General features: G+C 34.5%; 1 protein-coding gene across 4 annotated transcripts in view; it reads left to right on the top strand.

Moving 5' to 3' along the window:
- Positions 1-9,651, top strand: part of LOC108752324 (MICOS complex subunit Mic60) — a 42,185-nt gene extending 32,534 nt beyond the window's left edge. For 3 of the 4 annotated variants that reach the window (XM_018493098.1, XM_018493097.1, XM_018493095.1), the window contains 4 exons: positions 1,342-1,445; positions 2,232-2,419; positions 7,918-8,110; positions 8,774-9,651. In XM_018493098.1, the coding sequence (XP_018348600.1) occupies positions 1,342-1,445; positions 2,232-2,419; positions 7,918-8,110; positions 8,774-8,818 (530 nt within the window). In that variant the 3' untranslated portion in view covers positions 8,819-9,651. The remainder of the gene's footprint in view (positions 1-1,341; positions 1,446-2,231; positions 2,420-7,917; positions 8,111-8,773) is intronic. The other variant, XM_018493096.1, reaches the window with a different exon arrangement.
- The last annotated feature ends 12,121 nt before the right edge of the window (positions 9,652-21,772 follow it).

Here is a 21,772-nt window from a genome sequence, read left to right as displayed (position 1 = left end):
TATATATACTTGTATATATATGCAGGATGAGTTAGTTAAAATGTTACAGATTTATATCTCAAAAACAAAACATTTTAGAGAAAAATGTTTCGTTTAAAAGTTGTATAATTTGGAAGGGGAAATAAGATACCATTGGTTTGACCTTGGGGAATTGTTTGAATATTATGTAAAAATTACTTATATATATAAAAAGAGTGAGGAGGAGGAGAGAAAAGAAAAGCTCATATCTTGCTGCACACAATCTTTCGATACTTATAATTGTTAATTTAAAATACAAACGTTATTAAGTTTCGTCAAGATCTAATTTGAAGTTACAACCGTGCGAGAATATTATTCTGATTTTTAGAGTATTATAGCAGCTTTTCCTTTATTCGGGAAATGAGTTCCGCACGCACTTTTAATTGCTCGGTCGTGTCCCAGCAATTCGTGCTCCGTTCCGGGCTTTCGTTCCGAACCGTTGATGAAAAGCTGGAACAATAGAGATGAGGTCTCTCTCTCTCTCTTTCTCTCTCTCTCTCTCTCTCTCTCTCTCTCTCTCTCTCTCTCTCTCAAAACGTGCGTGTATGTGGGCCACAACCTACCAAGCCGATAAGAGCGGAGCAAAGTAAACCACGGAAGAGAGCACCATCGAAGATTTACTGCTTAATCGGAAGCGAGTGGAACTTCATAAAGGCTGTACGGTGGGCATTTCAAAAGAGCTCGTGTCGACTTGATGGAGCACCGCGAATATGTTCATTAATTATTTCCCTACCGTGAATATTCGCCCTTAATTGCGCCAAGTGTCTATAAATTTTTTCCTGAGAGCTTTCACCATTTTTTAAAATCTTCTACCACCTTTGTAATTTTCAATTTTCACTGAAACTCGACGGTTACACTATATACGGAGGCGCAAAGATCAATCGATGACTGCCATTCTCAAACCCTTTTCATAAATGTGCAATTATCTGATGTTAAAATCTTTTATAAACTTATTGTATATACACCTATTATTCGCGATAAATACGAACTGCAACTTGAAACACGTATCATAACACGTTATAGACGCAGTGTAAGCAATTCATTTGATGAGAGAAAAACGTAACCAGAATGTTGATGTGAATGTGATGGCCACAAAGCAAATTGGACTACAGCATAAATTTAGTTATATATGTATATACATACGAATTAACATTCATATGCTGATTAATTTTGTTCACTGAAATTCTCGAAATGTGCCGAAATGAATGACGTACGAAAAATGGACGTCAATTGATACTTCGTCAATTAATTAAACAGAGAGCTACAGAAAGCCGCCGTACATTCATTCGCGTCAATTCAGTTTTACATTTCCATTGATTCTAGCGAAGACGGATCCCCTGGTGCGCGCCGCTATCCAAACCATTCCCGAGGAGGCGGCTAAGAGAGGCGTGCTCCCGGAGGATACCCTCCGTGAGAGGTTCCTGAAGGTAATTACCGCGCTTCTCATATTCTTTAGAATTAGAATTAGATTGCTCTGCCTATCTTTACGAGATGATCTTTGAGATCGCTAGTATGCGATTTAAACGACAAGCGAATTAACATTGGAATTTTATATTGTTTCTTATAATATTATATAACAAATTATACTTTGTGCAATTTATTTATACTATACATTAATTTGATTTTGTATTATTTATTGATAGGGTTTAGATATTGTGTTATTTTTTGTTAATATATATCCTTACTTTTTTACTTCGAAAATGACACAACTAGCAAATGTAATTTTCAAATTATTACCTCGAATGAATTAGCTAAACACTACCCTATTAACTGTCAAAAGTAAACTAACCCCTCATAAAAAATTTTCAGAATTGTCACTAAAAAGATATTTAGAAAAAAAATCATCAGAATAGTTATAATTAAAGAAGGTTAGTTTTTAAAAAATGTTATGAACGACATTTGATTACATTAAGAATTATTCTTTATGCCGATATTATTTGATTTATATATATAGTTAAGTTGAAAAATAATTTTTTCCCTTTTCTGAAAAATTTAATTTGTCGTGCTATTTTTGAAATAAGGGAGCGATATTAAGTTTAGTTAAATTTATTGCGTCTTATTATGATGTAAGAATTTACTTATGGCAACATTATCATTTTCCAGAGTTTCTCTTTTCATTTACAACTTTTTTATAGCATCAGCTCAAACGAAATTCTTTTATGTAAATAATAATATCAATTTTTGAAAATGGTTCGCTCGTTGTACATTACTAGGTAGAGAGCGTGGCGAGAAGATTAGCCATGGTGCCTGAAGGCGGTGCAGCCCTGCCTATATATCTTCTTAGCTATCTTCAAAGTTTCTTGATCATCAAAACGGCCAATCCAATTCCGAAAAGGGAGCTCGAAGACGAGCCAATCGACGTAGACTCACTGAATACGTACGACATACTCCAACGTGCCAGGTAAGAATTCTCGTAAATTGTCAAAGATTCCCTCATATCTTCAAAGATAAAGAGATCAAATGAATTTATTGTGCGCGAAGAAACTCGAGATCGTGCCGGATTATAAACGAAGCAAAATACTTTCCCCAATATCTGTTTTATCGTAAATTGATTATCTGCATTCCTTCTTGTAAATATCACGATCTTGCGAAATTTACGAAACCGATACGAGTTACGAAAATAAACAACGACGGCGTAAAATTGTCGATACTGGACAACGATAAAATTTATTGTGTCGTCGATTAAATGTACTTTTATTGTACTCGTAACTCGGCAATTTCCGCGTCACGCAAGACGCTTCGTCTCCCTTTCTCTTGTTCGCTCGGTCCCGAGTTGACCCTATAAATTATCCTTACGAGACCCTAAAGACTGGGTAGAGCAATATATCCGGCCGGCCATCAACGAAGCGGGAAAGACGAAAACACCTGCCGTAATACCCGCCACGTACACTTTGACAAAGAACACCGCCATTTACTACTCGTCAGGTTATCCCTGGCGAGGAAATCCGCTAGCAAGCCGTTTTACCGACTTATCCCTCCCTTTTTCTCTCATGCCAGCAGCCCTTTAGTTTCTGGCCCTTATGGAAGGTGCCCTCGATTTATTCTGCGTAACACTAAATGAAGATAAGCGTATGTGTCTCGCGGGGCATGTATTGCAGCTCGCTTAAATTTATTTTTTCAAGGAAAAATATTATATATCCAATAAAAGCATTACAAACGTGTTTCGTTAATATCTACAGTATTAAATATTTACGCGAAAAATGGAACGTGCGAAAGCGCTTGACTGTACTCTGTAAAAAGAGTATGTGAAATTATATAAATAACATGTGCAAAAATTGCATAATTTTTAATGGAAATATATGAAATTATACTAAAAAGTTTTTACTGAAAAAATTAATACTTTTACTTCTAATTGTAAATATTTATCTATTTTAAACGAAAAATTACAATAATAATATACTATAATTGTTATGTAAATGTGCTTTTTATAATATTATATTACATAATATTATTATTATATTTGCATTTTTATGTTTATGGATACCATAGCTAAGAAAAATTGTAATTCATTCTGCGAATTATTTCGTAAATATTTTATAAACTTATATAATATATTTATAAATTTTAGTTTGTAAATTTATTTTTGTAAATTATTTAATTACTAAAAAACAATTTTATTTGCAAGTTTTAACTTACGTGTGTAAATATTCATCTTTAATAGTCTCAAGATTATTCGTTATATTCTCTTGTAATTTTATTCATTTTGTAATTTTACATGAAATTTTTTACAGTTGAGATACGTGAGAGAATTTATCGTTAAAGTTTTATTTTGACGATAGAATTTCTTGTACAGCTGTGAGAAAACGCTTTGGCACGATATCAGATATTTGAACGGATTTACGTACAAAAATCTGCGAGAGCAGTGGCTCATGTTTTTATCCATTACTCGAAAAATTCATTACTCGATCGTGCCTTAATTGCAGTGATAGAATTTCAAGTTGGGAAACGCTGCGCGCAAACGAGGGAATTTTTTAAACAGCCGTTATTGCTACGGCATACCTGTAGAATACTAGAAGCAATCGGTTAGTGTCTTTCACATGCCACGAAGCGATAGATTTACATACTTAAGAGCACTTACTCGCGCTCGTTGTGACTCGCGAAGTGTCGGTTGTCTACTGCAAAAGAAAATGGACCCTACGCTCCAACTTTCCTTAGGCAGTTTATATTTCTTTTTTTTTCCTTTCTTTCGCTTATCTACACACATCGCTGCTCTTCGTGCTTTCCTTTATGAATTAAAACTGCATTATTCAGGATATTTTCCGAATGGATACCGAAAAAAAAGGAAAAATGACAAAGTTCATTATCGATGCGAAAAGTATATTTTTGCGAAACGTATATGGTGAGAGAAAGATCGTAATTTCTCGAATAGGTAGTATATATGATCGTGATCTGCGAAATTAAATGTAATTTATTCAGTTAATAGTTCACGTCTTTGCATACTCATAACATTTTAATATATGTAATGTCATAATTTCACAGCAGAATTTGCAGCGACACGTGCTGTTTTAATCAAAGCTTTTTCACGAAACAACTCGAGTTGTATTCTTCCCCCGCCGCTCATAGAAGGCGTGAGCGGTATCCTGATGAATACTTAATTATTCTATCAAGAATACTTTGTTTTCTTCTGTACACAAAGTGGGAACTCATGCAAAATAAGTTGATATTGCCGCACGACAGACATTACGAATGGCATTCAGCGACATGAATAAATAATATGTTGCTGATGCGAATGGCACATTTTATTAGGGGATAAATTTCAGGTCGATCTCTACGGTAGATCGATTGAAATAAGTTACGCTGATATAAGTTGCACCTTTAAAATTGCCAATATGTGCAACATACATAATCCGCGCGACACGTCCATCGTCCATGAACGAACACGTGCCGAAACGCGGACGTGAGCCTTCTGAATTTTTAATTTCGGGGCGCACTGCGGTATGCACACGCTCTTTCAACGTCCGCGAGTAAAATTCGCAAGCTCCAGGGGAGTGTCCCGCAGAGTACGATCGATATATACCTCCGTAACAGATTTCACGAATTTGAAAGGGGAGTTATTGTCTTGATTTTTGCAAATGAATATTTGATGAATACGCGTTTTAATCTCCAACTTTTATATGATTAGTTGGAAACGCGCAAATGTAGTTGCCTTACTTATTGCCCTACTTATTAATTATTTAATAATCTGCATTTCATCTTGAAAGTCGATTCTCTTCCTTGATACTAAAAGAAAAGTTTTTTTTTTTTTTTACTAAAAAGGCAAATAAATTACTATAATAATGAAGTGCATGGAAAAGATAATTTTTTGTTGAAATATTTAAAATGTTGAAACTTTTTGGAGCATTGCTTGAGATTCTTAATTATTTTGATAAACAGCCCAATAAAATTATTTTCAGATTTGTATCTGGTTAAATTTTTAGATATTTTAGCAAAGTTGCTTTCTCCGTTTGACGAAAAACTACTACGTATGACGAAATATTTTATTAGTATAAATACAATTATTGAAAAGTCAAAAAATGCCAGAATACTATTTTACATAAGAAATATAATAAGTATTAATCTAAAAAAATAGAATATATGATCGCTTGATACTTCTAGTATTAAATTGAATTAGGAAAGTGGATATTTTTAAATAAGCTGTATTTGTCGAAAAGTTTGACTTAAAAGTTGATTAAAACTAAAAGGTTTCTCTCTTTACTTTGAAATAAATGGATAAAATTTTCTTAAATTAATAAAAGCTTTAAATTTCTTATACAAGAAAAGCTTCTTTGTTAAAAAAAAAAAAAAGAAAATATTAGATAGGCTAAAGAATTCGTAGATAAACGGAAGTATAGAATGGATTATTTGTTTTATATGAGAGTTTAATTAAAATTATTACGAGAAGTCGCGATATCACACACTACTACAACCAGATCAATCAGTCGGTGTAAAGAAAACTAGAGCTTATCCGCGATCTATAGCAAAAGAACACATAAGAACGAAAGATTTTCTTAATAGATCTTGAGGATTGTTCGCTCGTCTTAGTGAAGGCCAAGCGGGAAAGTTCCTACAGAGCGATATTGCCGAATATGAAATCCAAAAGCAGCAAGAAACTTCAGTATCCACGATCGTTGCGCGTCCGTGCCTCGAATTAGGCCACGTGGACTACGTTTCGAATCGCTCTCAAGATACCGAAGGGATGGATAAACGTTCCACATCGCGCCGCGCCATACCGCACTGCGTCCCATTTCACGTAGCTGTTCCATAGGATCTGTCGTAATGAGAAGACAGGCACTGTAGCATCCGACGTACGTCGGATTGTCCGTAACGTCAGTTGATCCCCTGGTTTTCTTTGAAAGCCAGAAGAGCCTCTAGTTTTCTCTATAATCTCAGCAATTACTTAATATGCGATCAAGCAAGATCCGACAGTTAATTTTTAACATTATAATGCTTATCAGCATCAATAAAATTAAATTAATTATCAATTATAGTGTAATATATTTTTTCAAAAAAGTTTTAAGACTGCACAGTAATTGGTAATTTATTTATCAAAATCATAAAAGTGAAATAGAAAATTTACAAAGTTTATTATTAGGCATAAAATGTTCACACTCGATAGTCGAAAACATTAACATTTATTTATTTTGTATTATATATCAGTTAATATTTACTTATTAAGTTAGCAAATTGAAAAAGATTAAAATGTAAATTTAGAACTAAGAACATGATTGGGTTTATATATAAATAATTCGTTCTTATTTGAGGATTTGTCAATTATCGTAATATTTTTCGTCTTTTATAAATTAGCGTTGCTCTTCTAATCGTTTTGTCATCAATCATAAACAGAATAGACAGTTACGGTTTAAGAACGGCGATATTACGGTATAATGAAAAAGAAAATGTTTCTCAATTGTACGTTTGTTTGGAAATCCTCTCGTATCCTTTAAAAACAATGAAAATTTTTTCTCTCTCCCTTAATCTGCCAGGTAAATCGGGATACATAGCATTAATCTCAGTTTACCGTATCGGAAACGACTCGGTGTATTCTGTGTAAAGTTCTCAGCCGATGTTGTATTCTGCATGTGGTTTTCTCTTAGAGAACTCAACATTGCTGCACCAGGAGAAAAGCGATATCCGGTGGATATCACTAACTTAATCCTAAGCCGGTGAATAAACGTTTCCCTTGAATGAACGAACGAACAAATGACTCGTGGGGGATACTAGTTTGAACATTTGGTCAGAAGATTTTAACAAATCGTAGCTTCTCTCTCTCTCTCTCTCTCTCTCTCTCTCTCTCTCTCGCTCTCGCTCTTTCCAAATCAACGTTTCCTTTTGGAAAATCACGCCCGATAGTGCGGCTTCCGGCTACCGGATGTCACCAACTATTCTGTCGCGAGTGCCTTTCGCCAAACTATCGCGCAATCTCTCTGGCATTCCTCTGAAAACGAGAGAGGAAGAGAAGGAAGGAGGAGAAGAAGAAGGAGAGGAATACGTTCTCGTCTGTCTCTAAACTTTGGAATGAAGTGGCCAGCAATCGGTTGAACTCGTGAATAACTATAGAGAAATCGGCCAACAAATCTTCCACGCTGATTGCTTCCCGCAAATTGCGAACCGCGACCGCTCGTTGCTTGCGAAGCATTTGATTATATCAAATTAACAAATCAATATGAATTTATCCAGAGGTATTACATTTATTAAATTGCATCGACCAAAAAAAAAAAAAAATAAAATATGAATAACATAAACAAGAAAAAGGCTATATTTGATTAAGGTGAATCTTGGTGCCTGATCATATTTTTGAAATGTGAATTTTATAATTTTCAGTTTAAGCGGAATGCAAGGATTATTCCAAAGATGAAATTATTTGATGAGAACCTGCTTTACTGCAGCTTTAAACATATCGCACCTAACTGTTTATTTCAGATATTGGTTGGATCGTGGCGATTTCAAAATGACCCTGAGGTACATGAATCTACTCAAGGGTGCGCCTAGAAGCGTCGCCAGAGACTGGATGAACGAGACTAGGATTCTGCTGGAAACGCAGCAGGCAGTCGACACTCTGCTGGCGTACGCAGGTGCGACCGGTCTCGTATATCACGGCGCCGGCGATCCAAAGGTCAGTACGCGCTAAGTTACAACCCCTTAAACAAGCAGTGTGATTAGATATGCTCTCGATGGGCCTGCCACATTGAGAAATGCGTGTGGACCAAATGTGTTTCCGGTAATTAATAGCTAGCCGCGGGAGCTCTCCGATATCGGGCAATGATAACTCGCTTATTAAACGATGTCATATAGCACAGGTTCTGCATAGCTTTCCTGTGTGATAGCACTTGCAGACCGGATTAATTATATTTTTTTGTAGCCAAAAAAATTTTTTTATTGCATCATGTATGGTAATTACGAATAAGCAGAATATTTTTTTTCAGCTAAACACAATTTTTCATTTTATGTTACATATTGATTAATTTATGTATTTACTTGATTATTATTTTTCTTGAACGCAACTTAGTTACAGAAATGACTTTTTCTTCACCGGAACAAGACTAGTCATGTTTTATAATTTTTTGAATATTAAATACGATTTGTCTTCCAAATTGTGTGATAGAATAATTTGGAAATTGGTTTCGTATTCAGTGTTTAAAAAACTAACTGGAAAATGGCTTTCGTTCTGTTTTTTTTTTTTCCGCCCCAAGTGTTACCAATGTAGTACTCTATGTACAAAAGAGCGTCTACGGTAATTGGAAGTGAATCCGTGAGTGTCCCTTGATTTTCCTTTTAGTGTTGTCTGAATTGTTCCAGCAGAAGTAAAGCGGGAAGAGTGTAGAAAACTGTCCCGAACCACGAGATGAGGGCATCTATAGAAGAACGGGGCGGGGATGACAGAGGGAAACAGGGAGAGACGATGTTAATCGATGACAGTGAAGAAAACGGAGGAACGAAGAACACAGAGATATCGCTGTCAGTCTTTATAGTCACTTTTCTAGCAATTAAAAAAATAGGAATATCGTGTGGAAGAGGCGAATATAGTGAGACGTTTTTCTTTTCCATCCTGACGTTGATCATTGCACGTAAATAACACTTCGCGCGCATTAACATACCGCCTTCTAGACTCGATTTAAATTTTTCAGTAGGACGTGAAATACACATGAACAGAATTTTAAATATTTCGGATAAATTTCGAGAGTGCTGTCGAACGAAACGATGATATGAAATTTTTTATCTGATAATATTTTATTTAAATAAACATTTTATCTGATAAATTCATTTCTCTTATCATGTCGGATTTTCTATCTAGAATAAAGTTCCAGATTTGAGACAAAGTAATCCCGCTAAAGTAACCGTGCACGAAAAAGTCGGTGTATATCAAACATTTATTTTTATTCACCGCTATTTCGTCATTCAACGGATGAAGTAACGAATCGCGACGAAGTAAAAAGTTACCGGACGCAGTGTAAATATCGGATGTAATCTTGTTTTAAAGACCAGCCACGTCTTGCACGCATACCGCACACATCGAAATCGCCGTTTTGTCGCACTTACATTTACGACTACTTGATATGCGTGTATTCGGCGAACTCCTCGTCTTGATCCATCCATCCATCCATCCATCCATCCATCCATCCATCCATCCATCCCATCCATCCATCCATCCACCCACCCATCCACCCATCCATCCATCTATCCAGATTGAATGCCTTTTACTTTATAACCGGATATTACTCTCTCCCGCGCGCCGTACTCTCGTCGCTCGTATCGCATCGATCGTCGCGCGTGCCGCGTGCCGTTACCTCGTCTTTTGCCTCTCACTCGAAACCTCTTCGTGATTTCGGACGGACGGGGAAACGTGCTAGGTATCATTGTTAAAATTGGAAATAAAATTGTTTATCGTGACATAATGTGTCCTGTTAATTGATCTAACGAGAACTCAATATGTAATAATATTTCATCATTTTATGTCCTTTCAGACGACTAATTATTATTCTTAAAGAAATATATGGAATATTTCAAATATTTCGAAAAACATTGTCTTTATTTCAGAAACATTCTAGTTTCCTTTTTAAATAGATTCTTTGAATTTTTCTTCAGTAAAGAAAAGCGATATTATTCTTTTGAAATAGCGAACGTGAATAAGAATAAAAGATGAGTATGCCGGACATTTGATTGTAGACAATAGAAAACTCATGGAAAATCTTAAAATAATGACGGTATCGTTTGTCAGTCAAATGTTGTTGGCCGTTATTAATTAGTCGTCTGGCGTTTGAAATAGGTCACGTACTTACGATGGTCTGTGGAAATATCTTCTTTGAGTTAGAAATTAGAAGACAATGGACAATTTGTTCTTATTCAATTTTTATTGCGTAATAATGTTGAAAATAAACAATATTAAGAATCTTTATTTTAGGCCGCATATGTGAGAAAACACTCAATGCCACAATCAATGCCAGAAATTTAAAACACCTATTACGATCGAATCTTCATTGCTTTAAATAATTCAATCTTGAATTATTAATATACACTACATACAGTACTTGCATATATATCATATTGTAGTCTTCTCGAACTGCGCGCCGAATTATTTTTCCGGGCTATAAATGCAATTAAAACTACTCTAATAATCGCGAATTAAATTGGCAAGCAATATAAATAATAAAATTTATTTCTTTTACTTTTTCAGCTATCTTACAAATCACGCATTAATTTAGAATTAAAAATTCTTATTTATTTGCGATAAAATTAATGTATATAATTTTTACCACAGAATGTGTCGAAGCATAATGTGATAATTTATTTTAATTGCTAATTTAGATTGAGTTTTATCATTAGCAACCATAATTATATTTACAGGTAAGTATGTATTTAATTTTCTTCAATAAAATACGTTTAACAATTAGCTATTAATTACCGAGGAAATAAACGTTAATTAATAACAGTAATAATATTCCGAATTCTGCGTTGGCAAAACTTCTTGTTGCTCGGAATGCTCAGGATTTCGTGAGCCACGAGCCACCGCGTGTTTTTATCGCGAAGTATTCAGCATCTCTGCAGTGTGTTGTGTGTTTTGCGCGTTAAATAATTCTGGCGAGAGATCGGTGACCGAATGAGCACGGTTAATTGCATTAACTAACGACGCTAATGGTACACTTGGAGGCTCGGGGGTTTCGTTACACAATGTGCCAGAATGAAACAAGGTGGAAACTGTGATACGGGGTCAGATGTGTGTACTGAATACAGAGCAAGCACAAAAAACGTAATCAGTGGAACTAATTTGTATTTAGCATTCATTAGGGATTGTTTTTTAATCTAGATTTAAATTTATATTAAAATAAAAATTTTTATTAATGGAAATTATATACGGTGGCTGCAAAAAGTTTTCAGTCAACATATAATTTTTTTATTTAGATAGTTTCTGTCAATCTGTTTTTTTTTTAGTTTATATTATAAATTAATAACACTCTTGCTTGTAATCAACTTAACAACGCGATATTTTAAATATCAAAATATAGTAAGTAGGTATTTGTAGATTTTTATTTGTAAAGATTCTTTATTAAAATAATACAATAAAATTACTCATGGCCGGAAACATTTGGCACCCATTATATATATAAGAAGTGCATGTTAATAAAAAATCATACGTGTTTCCTCTGTGCATCATATAATAAAAATTGTACACATCAATTTCCTCTCCCTTACGAATGCATAAAAATTAGCTTACAAACGTAATTTGCTCGCGTTGGATTATTATTTATTGGATATTATATTCGCGAATTTAGAAAGAAACTTAATATGCCTTTGGGTACTTGTCTATCCCTACGGTATAATAGAGCCACGGCGAACGATGTATTTTCATGTAAAACATCACTTTACGTTGTTTTGTCGCGACAAATAAAGATCCCGAGGGGTCGGATAAAATACTGCGGCGCGCGTAAAGACGGCGAGGGACAGCGCTAATTGGCGACGTTAATGACACTCGCAGCCTGTGCTCTACTTTAATCTAATAACGGGAGTCCGCCCTGTAAAAGATAATCATTCCACTTGTCCCTCGGGCAACGCCAATCTGTCGCGGCCATGGAAAAAGTTTGTACCCACAAAGCGGCGCGGTCGAATGCGGACATTTCACAATGCGACAAAGCAGCTCAATTAAAGACACTGCGCTGTGCTTTCGCAAGTAAAATTTGTTCGACATACAGAATCGTGATTTACATAGATTCGTAATGCTGTATGAACTTTATTTAATTTAATAAATTGTCTGTAGATAAAAGTTTTATGATTGATATGGATATGAATGGATAGGATATGAATAAAACTGTTTAGAAGTGAAAAATATATAGAAGATTATTTATTATGACAAATACCCGAATAGCTACGAACATCGCAGAATCTCGTATTTTTTTACTTTTCTTTTCATTTTGCTTTCTAGAAATTGATTCGAGACTGCGACATGTTATTCTCGCTTAATCTCCAATCACGCACAAGACGAACGTTGTACCATCCATGGTAAAATCATGATGGAAAGAAACACCATGCGTAAAACCATGGTACTGTCGTTGATGCGTAGACATCGATTTAAAATCGATTTGCCATCCGCGTGCTTACGATAACGGTGACGTGAGTTTAATCCACATCGGATGCTCCCGAGCGACGCGCCGAACCACCTACTGTCGCCAACAATTGCATTGACATTCATAACTGGTCGACGTCGATCCAGTCCGGATTAGGGATTCGTCTGGTGACCCGTGATGCTAGGCTGCAACGATTGTTTCGAACCGATATGCTTTGTCACGGCCAGAAAATGTCAAAACGTGCGCCGTTATTTCGCGCGAAGCTGTCATAAATGTGAATGCCTTCAGCCATTCATTACGCGGCATAAAATGTATATAATCTGTTGAAAAAAATGTCTTCCAAGTTGAGCTTCATCTTTTTAAATTTCTTTCTGGCTTTTTTTCTTTTTAATATAAAGCGTAACAATGCGTGCATTTTTTTCTCTCAAGTGCCACGCCGTTTTTGATCGTAACGTTGCAGCATCCGTCTCTAAACTTATTAAACTGTGAGACATACCCCGTGGCAGCCGATATTCCCGTCGGACGTAGGAATGCAACTACGACAAATCGAAATAACAACGGCGCAATTTCACGGTGGGTCGGCCGTTGTCGAGGCGCGCGTCATATATCGTCCGTGGAATAATTACTGTAGCGGAAGGACCGACGTCTCTCGCTGTCGAACGGACCGTCTGGAATTTCTGGATCGAACTCGCCGAGGCGAAGCGTCCATTCTGCGGATACCAAGGTGAACGTACACAAACGGCAGTACCGGGGTGAGTAGTTGAGTACGTATGAACGCACAAACTCGCGCGCGCGTACCCTCGTATCCCCTCGACGATTCTTGGAGAGGAAGTGGAGTTACGGCAGGTCGGATACACACGGCACCGGTCTATAAAGTAATAAAGGAGTCGCGATATGCTGCGGAACGCGCTGCAGGAAATACACGCGCGCCACTGGGGCACAATCCCGGTGTATAATAGCACCGCAACGCGACAGCAAAGGCGTGAAATACACGTGGGAGCGGCCGGGATAGGACGGGATTGCATAGGTCGAGAATCAGAAGCTGAATCGAATTATCTTTCAAAGAGTTCGGAGATTTCCGATTGTGATACCGTAAAGAAATTATCGATTTTATATATTATTTTTCGTAATTAATATCATTACACTTTAAAAAATATCGGTATGAATTTAACATTATGCGATATCTATGTGTACTTGTAATTCCCGTGTTGATGCTTATATTAAGGATATATCGGGAGTTTTGTAAATGTGTTAATTTTTATATTTATTAACGAACTACATCTATATAAAAGTTCATATTAGGTTAAGTAAAAAGTCATCGCGTTTTTTTAAAAGACATCTCTCTCTCTCTCTCTATCAGTAAAAACGCAATTACTTTCTTACCAACAGTATAAATATATCTTGATAGAGTAAAGTTTCAGCTTTAAAAATCTCTTTTTTAAATTATACGATACGACAATTTTTAATGGAGTTATGAGCAATTAAAGTCAAAATAATTCTTTTATTTAATCCGCGATAACTCAGTAATCAAAAGTCGTAGGAATATTTAAAAAAAAACGATTTTGTAGGGAAAGTATCAAGCTTTCACGATAGGTAATCGAAAATTTTCTCAAATTCGTTTTGGACACGTTACAAATCCACAAAGTGAGAAGAAAATTTTTCGTCTTTTTCAGCTCGTAGTTTTTGGTATGTAAAAATTATCAAACTCATATAAACTTAAAAAATGTAATAAGCTTTTAAAAGTAGAGATTTCAAGCTTTAAAACCCTTTTTTTAAATTTGAATTTCATTCATTATTGACGAAGATATTGTATATACAACTTTGAGCTAAAAAATACGCGATGACTTTTTACTACACCTAATATATACTGCTTTATTGAACAACACATTTTTATATTTATTTTATTTGCTATTTTTATTGTTATAAACTAAAATTTAAAAAATAACAATAAAAATCTAAATTCTTTTCATATAAGTACTTTAAGTATTCAAAATAACTTATGCAAAGTTTCATTGCAATTCACTGATTAGTTACAAAGCTTTGGAACAAATAAATATCTTGTTTATTTACTAGACAACTAGTCTATGCATCGCAATGTAGTTTTATATATATAATTTTGAATATGTAAGATAAGAATTGAAATTTTTGTTATTTATTTTATAATTCATTACCGTTATGGTGTGGATTTAAAACCATGTTAAATCCACATTATATTAGTGTTAATATTAATACCAACACAGTGAGAGTTATATAAACACCGAATGATGTTAAATCTACACCGATATTTTTTGTAGTGTACCAATAATTGATTAATCTGCGATTGAATGGAAATCAGCTTCGAATATAGCTGTTATTATACGTACACTATTTTAATCGTTAAACAGACTCTAAAAGTAATTGTTATCAATATTTTTAGATAAATCGAAAATTTTTAGATAAATCGTGCCATTAATGAAAATTTATTTTAACTTTTGTGTGCAGTTTTTAATCTCTTCGTCTGCAATCTGAGTCTTTTTTCCAGTTCAAATTTTTTAATATTTTAGACTTACAAAAAAATATGGAAAAATCTAGAGGATTACTTTTCTCTATTATATTTAATAAACATTTTTTTACATTGTAAAATAGGAAACTGAAATCCGCCTTTCTCTTTATTTCCACGAAATTTAAGAGTGAAACTTCTATCAGAAAATATTCCAGATACACTGAAAAAAGAAGTGTTTAACTTTAATTAATATTAAAAAAAATGTTTTGTACTTGTCTCCATTTTTCAAATACTTAAAGATGTTTTATTTTTAAACTTTTTTAATAAACAAAACACGTATTCGGATTAAAACACTGTATTTTAAATTCAAAGTGTTTAAATACAAAATGTTTTATGGAAAATGTTTTTATGGAAAAAATTTAAAACTGAAATATCTTTAAGTGTTTAAAAAATGGAGATAAGAACAGGACATTTTAATATCTAAAAATTAAATACTTCTTTTTTCAATGTTGTAGACGGTTAATTATCGCATGCAATATCCTTTTATTGTTACAACCATGTCATTGAGGTCAAAAACTTCTACAGGCAATATCATTTTGTCCATTACTTTTATGCGTGCTTAATGGTCAATAGAGTCTGACTAGAATTTACACGAATCTTTTACCAACGTTTGATTACGTTTTTATAACGGTGCGATTGAAAGATCGGAACTAAATGAGGATTCGATAATTTTATCGCGCAACGCATTCTCGTGAAATACCTTTTTTCGCACCGAGAATTTTAAACAAACGGAAACGGTCTTTTCGAAATCTATTATTACTGGCAAAACGCATGGATTCCAAAATAGCGAAACCATTTTCCATTTCTTCTTCATGTATAATAAATCGTTGAACGTGAATAATATATTGATATTCAATCGTATCCGACATTCATCATTTAGCCGGAAGCGTCATTAATTAATTAGCCGTCGAGAAGCAATAGTAGCGAAGCTGCGATAAACTAATTTGAATGTCGGTGTAGCGTTGAATATGGATACCATTATTCGACATTCTTCGCGATTATTAATCGGCGGCGTGTTTTTCGATCGCGTGCCAGAGATTAATTAATCCCTTTTTGTTGTTAACAGCGCAGGGGAGAAGCGTGTAAAAACACCCTCTGTGTCAAGCTGCTTCCAGCGTGAAAAAATAACGCTTACGGTGCTGATAGGTCGTCGGTTGTATAAAGGCACGCCATCAGTTTTTGCATCCCCGTCAGCATTTTGACATTCACCGGTGATGTGCGCGGCGTGAAACATCGGGTCGTGACGTTTGTGCACAAATTTTTATTTGTTTTACGCTGAAAAGTCAAAGTTGATTCTCGCACTTTGTCCCGAAGCGTTTACGAGATTTTTCAAGTGTCTGTTTTTGCGCGAGCAGTTTCCGCTAACGTAGCCGTCCGTCATTCGTTTCGAAAAGACAGACTTCGAACACAAGATAATTTCACCGATGTTGACTCGAAATAACATTGTTTTCGCAACTCGATGACATACCGCATTCCAGGGAGGCGTGTCAGAGGCTCCTCGTATCCTCACTTCCAACAATGTCTTCTCCTTTGTTACCCATTATATTGTAGTGCAGCTACGGAATACAGCGGGGAATATACACGCGATACCGTAGATACAGTGCCACAGTTATTTCAGCTAACGATCTCTACTTTACGTCGCCACGATTCATACATGGCGAACGTGGAGCGCAGGGACATGCAAGAGTGTCAGAAGTCCCAGATGAATTATTCTAATAACAGTACACTGAAAAAAATGTTTTGATTAATCTTTACAGGACGAGAGCGCCCAGCGCGCCTAGCGGTTCCGTTTTTCATGTTGTAATTTCTATACTTGTTCTGCCGGACTCGTAATACTAAAAAATTCATCGTCAATTTCGTTGGATTATTACTAATAGTCGCATATACTTGCAAATAAAAATGTACATCTTTATTTACATTTTTAGGTATTAATAATTTATAGGTATTAATAAGCCTTATTTATTACTCTATCGTATGTATATTGCGTATTGTAGAGTACACTTCTTATTCGATCTATCATTTTATTCTATACAAATCCTCTCAAAGTTTTATACATACTTTTTTTATTATTTTTTTTTAACGTCAAAACCATCTTAGTTAATTTCACAAAAATTTTTTTTTTTCAATTGTCAAGCTGCCATATTGGATCTATTTTTTGTCAATAAATATCAAATTTGAATTCAGCAATCCTGATAATTCCTTAGAACAAATTTTTTGAAGATTTGTTTAGTTTTAAATATTGACATTTTTGTACACTATTAGAAATTTTTACTGAATTTAAATAATATGTAACAAAAGTTATATAGTTATGAGGTAACTGAAAAGCGAGTGGTTTAACTGTGAAAATTAAGTTACAGTAGTAACTTGAATGTAATGAATGTGTACATTAAATTTCATGCAAATCCACATAAAATTTTATGGAAAATACATTAAATTTTATAAAATTTTATGAGAAAACATTCAATTTCAATAAAAAATATATTTGTGTACCCAAATATATTTTTTCAATTACAAATATATAAATATAAAATTTAATGTAATGTTATGTAATGTCATGAAAATAAATTCAACTTGTGTAACTTAAAAGTACACTAAATTTCATGATATTTTTAACAGTGTAGTGGACAGCGAGGCACTATAGTGGCTCTTAAACAGGATTTTGCAAGGAATGCAATGAACTGTAATAAATTTTGCTTAAGGCAAAAAGCTGTAAGACTTGAAAAATAAACTCACCTGTCTCCTCTAAAGATTAATTAACAAATAGATTATACAACAAGAATCTCGTTTTGGTAAGACCAAACAGAAGAATTTCTAATTATCACAATCAGAAATTCTATTATGATAACTAGAAATTCTATTTGATTTCAAAATATCATTCTTATTGAACCCTTTATTTGTTGGTTTAATTAGAACACTTTTTTCAGTGTAAACGTGTACGATTAGACTGCAAGTTAAATATTCTCAAGATCTTTCGAAAGTCATCGAGAATGATAAATTATAACTGAGAAGCGAAATCTTGATTCTGTCCGTACGACGGACTGACCTTCGTTGCAATAAATTTCCGTGGCTTAGGATCAACGATCGTTTTATCCAGATTGGGCAGAGTGTCACGGAAAGACACGTAATTTCTCGTGATAAGACGGAAATATTAGCATATTTATTGAACGTCAGTTGTCATCCTTGGGATTTCGGTTTTCGACATTAACGTGTCCCCGTCGCGTGGCGATTTTCTTTCGATAGCATGGACATGTTCCCTAAGGGACATAATAATTTAGCGATTTTGAAAGAAAATCTCAATCTCTCCGCGTTGAGAGATGATCCGTCACTTTGCATTATCTGGTCCTAAGCAGTCTAACGAAAATATTCTTGAAGGTATAGACATCCCTCGAACTGATATTTTGACTAGTGTATCGATTATTTTTGCAACTGCACATTTTATATTGTGATACTGTTTAACTTTTTACTTTTACTATCTTGTTTGATTAAAAACCGAAGATCGCAAGAAATTAATTTCTTTTAATTGACTGCGATTTATTAATCTGTTTTTCTATATTTTGTGACTTTAGCTTTATATCGATGATATGTATTTTATGCAGAAAGGAACAAAAAGGAAATTGTCCACGCTTTGTAAATGATTATTATTTTTATGGAGAGACTGAATTCTTCAAGAAACTTCTTGCTTGATATTCACATATTTTCATCGCTATACCTTTGGCTATACCTTTGATCTATAAGCGTTACGTAGCTTGTATGTGCTACATTTTTAATGTATCTTTTCATCGGTAAATTTTACTGAAATTCACTGTCTCGATGTACAAAGGAACTTTTATTAATTCGCTTTTTAGTGAATTTATAGCCGCTAAAAAGTGCGCAAACGCTGCAACGTTGTGTTACGTCATTAATATGAACCGCTTATTTCGAAAGTGATATAAGCTTAGTTTTGAAACTGTAAACAGCGGAGAGAGAGAGGGAGGCGCTAATATATACAATATAGTGCATTGGTTTTGACGAGAATTCCTGAAACTTTAAAATTGAGTTTCCAACAGACTGTATGCAGATTTTCAATTTTGTTTACTTTAGGTTTTAGCATTGAAAAATCTTTGATGTCTTACTGCACTTGACTCGCTTAACAATGCATTACGAAATTGAAAAAAACGTTGATTTGTGGTGTTCTTTAACATTTAAACTGTCATCCAAACATTTCCAATTTAAATAATCTTTAGAATGCAATTGTTAGTATGCATGTTGACTGAGGAAAATGCTTACTTTAAATATGTTTCTACAAACGACAGTAATAAAAATTAAAAATTGGAGAGGAAGAGAGAAAGAAAGATAATTGAAAATGACATTTTTTTTATCTCTCGGCGAAGTTTTTAATTAACAAATTTGCGTTTGATCTACACGGAAGCACTTTTTAATGAGTGCACAGCGCAATTGACTGAATCGAAGATTCAACTCATCGTACTCTTTTAGAATACGGAAATAATTTTTAATGAGCTTCATTACTTAGTGCCAATATTTTTTTGTTGCAATAAATAAGATGAATCTAGAATTAACATATTTATGGCATTGATTTTTGTTAACTCATTAATTAATTAATAATTCAACAAGGAAACTGACAAATACTCATGCCATGTAATTGCTACAATATTTACGATCTTTATTTTCTGATCCCGAAAACTAACCCAGTCCAAAAAGCTTTCGCAAACACCCTTCGAGGAAATGATTAATTCGTTTGGAAAGCCGATGGAGTTGAGATCGGTGTGGTAATACAGCGAATGGTTTATATCCCGCGTAATTCTTAACGTCAGAGTTAAGTGTATTTGACTAGGATGTCGATTAATCTCGGTTAAGTTGTTGCTGCGTAATGGAGAAGTACGCGGTGAGTTAGCATAGTTCATTTAATGAGGGTGACGATGACAAATCCGGTTTAAAGGAGAATGGCGGAACTAGTTGTATTCACACGAATAGGATCATAACGAAGAAGACGGAAGTTAATTCTTTTCAGCTATTAATAATAGATTTTGCATTCGACAGCTGAATTAGAAATTGTATTTAAAGATGTTTGTGTCTTTAATTGAAATAATTAAGATAATAAATAAAAGATTTAATATGATAATTACAATTTTATCTCCATTAGCAAGCAGATTTCGTCGCGTTTGAGGACTTACCAAAATAAACGATGCATTTCGTTGTCAATTGTTAACGACACTTATTAAAGAATCGGTACGCTCTGTGAAATCGTTCATGACAACAGAGCGTACAAATTCTAAAATAAATAACGTAACATTGCTCTCGATAGTGAAAGTTAGATAGTCGTGTCTTCCGCTGATCTCCGCTGAAAAAAACATTTTACAGTCACAAATCGGCTAGAAAGAAGCCAGACGAGTTCTAACAATTAAATTAATCATCCGCCACACTACTCTCTAAATTTTTTGAAATGAAATCTCACTCTAAAGAGTGAAAATTGAGTCAATCTTGAAAAAGAAGGGCTCAATTTTCAATCTTTAAGAGTGAACTTTCTCTCTTCATAGTCGACAGTCTACTCTAAATGTTTTAAAGAATACGGAATGACATTATACTTGGCATACCAATTTGATTGCTTTCCTTCACAAAACTTTCACAAAAATAAACGTAAAAATTTATTTTCAATGGAAACGCTAAACATTAAAGAACATTACGGTATCGAGCAAATATATGTATTTTTATTAATAAAAAGATTATAAGCAATGGAAAAACATTAGAAAAAGAAAGCCGAGTATGTCATATCTTTATACTAAAGAGTAGCAGCGGAGGATTGAGAATCTTTAAGGATTAAAAATCCTTACCTTGTAATTGTATGTTCACCATGCTTATCGGGTGCAAATAATTTTCTACATGGACAAACTGCTCCAGAAGTTGGCTAGAATTTTTTTAAAAGGATGCAAAGTAATAATTTACAATTCACACACATATATATATATATACACACACACACACATACAAACAAGAATTGAAAGCACCAGGTCATATACGTTTCGTCTTTTCGGGAAAGGATAACTTTCTCGCTGCTTGATTTCTGGCATGCGTGATTCTCACACGATAGAAAAGTCGTATTGTTGAAGGCCACCGTCCTCCTCTAAATAAATCGTATCGGCCGGTTTCACGAATGAACGATCAATCATGTCCGAGTGCCGCTGTGCTTTCGTCGAGCACTTTACCGCGCTTGAAAAATGTAACACGATCGTAAATAATCGTCGCCCTGATGGAATGGGAAAATACGCCACGGCGGTACAGCAATCTGTGTTAACCGTGAGCACATGGATGTTGGTGTCGAGAAAGGGAAGTCAAATGGAAATTGCATTAAGGCATCACCTCTCGATCGCGACTCAGAGCGGAGATCGATCGAGGGGCGCGATATACAGATATTGAATGGACATCAAATTGATTACATTCAAGTATATCGTAATATACAATAAATTTATGCTTGCATGCGTACATTTGCTGTCATTTCCGACAGAATGAGTGTCACTATTTAAGGCTAATAAAAGAGCATCGGGACAGTCGCATATTCGGAGTATAGGTTTTATTATTGCTGTGTGTGTCTAATATAAATGTACAACTCGTCATACATATGATTCTGCTTACGTAACTAAATAATATAATGTAATATAATATATGTAATGTAATGCAATAT

The sequence above is a fragment of the Trachymyrmex septentrionalis genome, unplaced genomic scaffold (assembly GCF_001594115.1).
Source record: "Trachymyrmex septentrionalis isolate Tsep2-gDNA-1 unplaced genomic scaffold, Tsep1.0 scaffold6, whole genome shotgun sequence".
Taxonomy (NCBI): domain Eukaryota; kingdom Metazoa; phylum Arthropoda; class Insecta; order Hymenoptera; family Formicidae; genus Trachymyrmex; species Trachymyrmex septentrionalis.
The sequence above is the reverse complement of the archived record's forward strand: the minus strand, read 5'-3'. Positions and strand labels throughout refer to the sequence as shown.